Genomic DNA, 6,044 nt, shown 5'->3' with positions numbered 1-6,044 from the left:
TGCGCAAGATTCAGACACTGTGGCCTTACTGTCGCTTCGTCATCTCAGCCGGTTTAATGGTGTCGGGGGCACTTGAGGAGCCCGGTCACCTACCTCACTGAGGTCTTGCGCAAGATTCAGGCTCTATGGCCTTACTGTCGCTTCGTCATCTCAGCCGGTTTAATAGTGCCGAGGGCACTTGGGGAGCCTGGTCACCTACCTCACTGAGGTCTTGCGCAAGATTCAGGCTCTATGGCCTTACTGTCGCTTCGTCATCTCAGCTGGTTTGTGGTGCCGGGGGCACTTGGGGAGCCTGGTCACCTACCTTACTGAGGTCTTGGGCCTTTGTGCCTGTTTTGTTTTTCTTTTTCGTTTCTTTCAATGGAAACAAATATAAGTTATGACAAATAACAAATTTGATGGTAATAACGTTTACTTTATTGCCATGTTTCAAAATACAATCGATTCTCTTACATTCGGTAACACCTTAAGGGAAGTACCTTTTCAAATGCTGGATATTCCAAGCATGAGGCTCAGGGTTTCCCTGCATGTCCTCGATTCGATACACCCCCGGTTTGACCACCTTTGTTATTCTGAAAGGACCCTCTCAGGTCGGCGCCAGCTTTCCTACTGCCGCTCTCTTTAAAGTGGTTTTCAGATTTCTTAGGGCTAGATCCCCTACTTTCAGGCTTCTTTCTCTGACCCTTTAGTTGTAATAACGAGCAGCTCTTTGTTGATAAGCGGTAGTGTGGACTTGAGCTTCTTCTCTGACTTCCTCCAGAGTATCCAGGTTACTTCTTAACTTATCATCGTTGGTGCTCTCGCTATTGAATTGGACTCGATGTGTAGGGACCTGCAACTCAATTGGAACCACAGCTTTGGTGCCAAACGCAAGTGCAAAAGGCGTCTCTTTAGTGGACGTCCTGGGGGTAGTTCGGAGTGCCCACAGGATGCTGTTGAGTTCATCTGCCCAATTTTCCTTTGCACCATCCATCCGCTTCTTCAGTCCTTGGAGAATTGCCCGATTAGTGACCTCTGTTTGGCCGTTGGTTTGGGGGTGAGCAACTGAAGAGAACTTGTGCCATATACCCATGTTCGTTGTGAACTCTTTAAAGGTTCTGCAGTCGAACTGCCTGCCGTTGTCTGAAATGAGTATCCTTGGTATTCCAAACCTGCAGATGATGTTGCCCCAGACAAAGTCTATCATCTTTCTGGCTGTAATTATGGGGATTGCCTCTGCCTCTGGCCATTTTGAGAAGTACTCCACGACTACCACTACAAACTTCTTCTGCCTCGTGGTTTTAGGAAAAGGTCCCAAGATATCTATGCCCCACTGTGAGAACAGCCATGGGCTAGATATGCTAGACTGAAGGGTGGCTGGTACGTTGATGGCGTTAGCGAACCGTTGGCATATGTCACACCTTCGGACGAACTCCTCAGCCTTTTTCTTGACAGTGGGCCAGTAATAGCCTTGTCTAAAAATTTTGTTCCCCAACGTTCCTGCTCCTTGATGAGCTCCACACATTCCCCAGTGTATTTCTTCCAACACCTTGACTGCTTTATCTAGGCCTACACATCGGAGCCATGGAGTGGATTTTCCTCTTCTGTATAGGGTCCCCCTTACTGCTTGGTAATTGGCGGCTCGAGCAGCTATTTTCTTTGCTTCATCCTTGTCTTCAGGGAGCTTTCCCTTCTCAAGGTACTCCAAGTATGGGGTCATCCAGCTTTGTCCTTGCTCAACCTGCATCACAGTGGTCGTCTTGTCAAAAGCAGGTATGCTAATGTGTTGTATGTATACCTCGTCAGGGAGTTGTTTCAGCTCTTCCTTGGACAGCCGACTGAGCAAGTCCGCCTCTTCATTCTCTTCCTGAGGTATTCTCTGGTATCTGACCGCGATTCCCCTACTCTTAAGCTCGGCTTCTATGGCCTTTACCTTTGCCAGGTAATTCTGCATAGTAGGGTCTCTGGCCTGATATGCCCCTGTTATCTGGTTGACCACTAATTGGGAATCACTATTCACCTCGAGGTCGGTTGCTCCTACCTCCATTGCTACCAACATTCCGTTTATCAGGGCCTCGTATTCTGCTGCATTGTTGGAGGCTCTGAACTCTAGGCGCAGAGCATAGCAAACTTTGAATCCTTCTGGTCCCTTCAACATTACTCCTGCGCCACTGCCCCCAGCGCCGGATGCCCCGTCTACATACAGCTTCCAACTAAATTCTTGAGAGGACTGTCCTTCTCTCTTGTTCTCCAACGCTTCCGAAGATGACTCACCCGGTTCTGTCTGTTCTTTATTGAAAGAGCACTCTGCTATGAAGTCAGCAAGGGCTTGAGATTTTATGGTGGTCCGAGGTCGGTATTCTAAGTAGTAAGGGCTAATCTCGATGGACCAGGCAAGCATCCGACCTGATATTTTCAGCCTGTGGAGAATCTTCTTCAATGGCTGGTCTGTCATCACTACTCCTTGGTGGCTTTCTAAATAAACTCTGAATTTTCTGACAGCCAGCAACAGAGCATAGGCTATTTTCTCGATGTTCAGATATCTGATCTCGGCATCTTTAAGCACCTTGCTGACGTAAAACACTGGCTTCTGTTCTCCTCCTTCTACTCTTACCAACACAGCACTGATAGCTTGTTCTGAGGCTGACAAGTAAATCAGGAGCTCTTCTCCTTCCAACGGACTACTGAGCACATGTGGCGAGCTAAGATAGCTTTTGAGCTCTTTGAAAGCTTCTCGACAGTCCTCGGTCCATTCAAAGTTTGGAACTTTTCTCAGCTTCTTAAAGAACGACAGGCATCTTTCAGTCGACCTCGACATGAAGCGGTTGAGCGCCACCACTCTCCCGGTAAGTCTTTGGACATCCCTCACGCAGGTCAGTTCGGGCATCTTCAGGATGGCTTCCACCTTCTCAGGATTTGGCTCGATGCCTTTTCCACTCACCATGTATCCCAAGAATTTTCCTTCCCTGATGAAGAAGGCACTTTGCTGGGTTCAGCCTCATTCTGTACTGCTTTAATACCTCGAACACCTCCCTTAGGTCTACCAAGTGCTGCTGAAAAGTTGGGCTTTTCACCACCATGTCGTCCACGTATACTTCTACATTCCTACCGATCTGATCTTTGAAGATTTTATTCATTAACCTCTGGTATGTCGCCCCAGCATTCTTCAGCCCGAAAGGCATGGCCTTGTAACAATAGGTTCCATCTTCTGTTATGAATGAGGTCTTCTCTTCATCCGACCTGTCCATTGAAATTTGGTGGTAATCAGACATTGCATCCAAAGATGACATATAATCAAAACCGGCCGTGGAGTCGACCATTTTATTAATATTAGGGAGGGGATAACAATCTTTAAGACATGCCTGATTTAGGTCAGTGAAGTCTATACACATTCTATATTTGCCATTGGCTTTTTTGACTAATACAGGATTTGCTAACCATTGGGGGTACATCACTTCCCTGATAAACCCTGCCTCTTCTAGCTTTTGTACCTCATCCCTAGTGGCCTGTTGCTTCTCTCTTCCTACCACCCTCTTCTTCTGCTTTACCGGCCTAGCTTCTGGGAGGACATTCAGCTTGTGGGTCATCACCTCCGGGTCTATCCCAGGCATGTCAGACGGCTTCCAAGCAAAGCTTGACGCGTGACATCGGATCAGGGCCATTACTTCAATTTTCTGCTCTCTAGTCAGGCCGGCATTAAGACTGAAGACTTTATCTGTCTCTGCTTCTGATAAGGGAAAGGTCTCCAGCTCTCCAATCGGCTTTGTTCTGGCCTCTTTCTTCTCATCCCGGACCTCCAGGACTTCTGAGTTTAACTCCTCTCCTGCTGACCCCGGATCGGATACAGTCGCCAAGTATACTACTCTCGCCTCCTCCTGACAACCTCTGACTACCCCTACTCCTTCTTCGGTTGGGAACTTCATAGCCAGATATCTAATGATGGTTACGACCTCAAAATCGAACAGCACAGGTCTTCCCAATATTGCGTTGTAGCTCAGGGGGAGTTTCACTATCAAGAACACTGCGTAATGAGTTCGAGTCCTAGGCACTTCACCTAGGGTCAGAGCTAGTTTCACCTTTCCCTCCACAGGCACTGGAACTCCTCCGATCCCCTTGACTGGAGCCTGGTCCCGAACCAGCTGTTCCTCAGGGATTCTCATCTACTGGAAGACTCTGTATGGCAATAGATTCACCTTACTTTCATCATCCACCAAGATCTTCCTAACCCGGTAGTTGTGGATGACAACTTCAATAACAAGAGCGTCATCATGAGGCATCTGAACGCCCTGGGCATCCTCCGGAGAGAAAGAGATGGTCATTGGAGAATGGTCAACTATCCGCATGACCTCAGCACTGCTACCTTCCCCATCTCGGCCCCTTTTTCTTCCTCTCCTGCTCATCCGACCTCCGGTTCCTCCAACGATCATATTGATGGTTCCACTGGAACCATCATTCACTGGTCCTGCTCCCGTCTTCCGAGGTCATTCTGTCGCAGGGTTCTGCTAAGGCCTCTCTCCCTCCGGTTTTTTCACAAAGTTCTTGAGATGTCCTCTTTTTATGAGCCTTTCTATCTCACTGATCAGCTGGTAGCAGTTATTGGTGTCATGGTCGTGGGTACGATGATACTGATAGTATTTGTCAGGGTCTCGCTGGCTTGCTTCTGCTCTCATAGGCTTAGGCCATTGGAGGAACTCCTTGTCCTGAACTGCCATGAGTACCTCGGCTCTAGAGGCGTTGAGTGGAGTCAAGTTCTCAGGAACCCGCGGGGGGAATGCTCTTTGGTCTGGGATCCGAGGAGAGAAGGGTCTCTGGTCCCTTCGGTCCCAGGGCTGTCTGTACTGCTTAGGTCTTTTGCTTTGCTTTTTCTCCTGCCTTTCCGGCCTCCTTTCTTCTGGGGCTTTTTCCCTGTCTGTCTCCTCTTTGGCGAATCTGCTTGTTACTAAGGTGTCGTCCTACCTTATATATTTCTCCGCCCTCTTCATCAGCTCTGCTAGTGAGGTCGGCGATTTCCTGCTTAACGAGCCAAAGAACTCTGGGGAGGTCGTCCCTTTCTGCATCGCCTCCACAGCTCGGTTTTCATCCAGCTCAGGGATCTGTAGGGCCTCTGTGTTAAAATGGGCGACGTACTCCCTTAAAGTCTCATTCCTCCTCTGACGGACTGTCTCTAGGTAGCTTGTCTTTCTGTCCGTAGGTACTCCGGCAATGAACCGACTGATGAAGATAGTGGCCAAATCTCCAAAACTTCGGATGCTTCCCGATTCCAGACTGTTAAACCACGCCCGTGCTGGCCCTGTGAGCGTCGTGGGGAATACCTTGCACATCAAGGCATCCGATAGAGTCTACAGCTCCATGAAAGTCTTATAGTTGAGGACGTGCTCTCTTGGGTTTCCCGTTCTGTCATAGGCCGCCATGGGTGGCATCATAAACTTCTTTGGGATGGTCTCTTGTTGCACCCATTTTGAGAAAGGTGAAGAGGTGGACAAGAGGGCCTGGTTGTGGTCCTTCGCCTCCAATTCGGCTAGAAGCTGTTCCCTCAGTTTCTGCAGTTTCTGATCTACATTCTCTTCTTCTTGTCTGGGCCTCTTCACCAGACGATACTCCTCCTCCCACGCTTCACTCTTCGTCCTCTTGGTTGTCCTGGCAGAGTAACTATCTATCTCGTCATTCTCTATCAACTCCCTCACCCTTCTCCCGTGAACTCTGGCTTCTGGTTCTTCTTCTCCCCTAGCTCTTCCGCCCCTTTCTCCAGTTTCTCTGCTGTTTGTTTTAGGGTGGTTAAGGGTAGGCTGGGGTTCGTTGGTTCGGGATTCTTCTACTACGGGCAACACATTCACTGGGGTGCTGAGGCCCCTCTGCTGCATCATCTGCCCCAGCCAGTGGGCAGTATTTTGTAAATGGATGGCCATGGCTTGTAGGTCCTAGTTGGACAAGGTAGCCCCGGACACATTCCCTGCCAAGCTTGGCGAGGGATTAAAGGGGGTTGGTGTTTGGTTATTGGGAGTTGTAGGACTGGAGAAAGAGAACTGTTGCCCCTCTTGGACAGAGTTCAGGTCATTGGGGGTGTT

At 49.0% G+C, this 6,044-nt stretch overlaps 1 protein-coding gene across 1 annotated transcript; it reads right to left on the bottom strand.

The window, feature by feature from the left end:
* Positions 1 to 685: 685 nt before the first annotated feature.
* LOC122721306 lies at positions 686 to 2,923 on the bottom strand. The gene is made up of 3 exons (XM_043948500.1): positions 2,480 to 2,923; positions 2,021 to 2,263; positions 686 to 1,966 (listed from the first exon to the last, which is right to left on the bottom strand). Exons 1-3 carry the CDS (start codon positions 2,921 to 2,923, stop codon positions 686 to 688), a joined length of 1,968 nt encoding a protein of 655 aa, XP_043804435.1.
* Positions 2,924 to 6,044: the final 3,121 nt, after the last annotated feature.

The sequence above is a fragment of the Manihot esculenta genome, chromosome 12 (assembly GCF_001659605.2).
Source record: "Manihot esculenta cultivar AM560-2 chromosome 12, M.esculenta_v8, whole genome shotgun sequence".
Taxonomy (NCBI): Eukaryota; Viridiplantae; Streptophyta; class Magnoliopsida; order Malpighiales; family Euphorbiaceae; genus Manihot; species Manihot esculenta.
The sequence above is the reverse complement of the archived record's forward strand: the minus strand, read 5'-3'. Positions and strand labels throughout refer to the sequence as shown.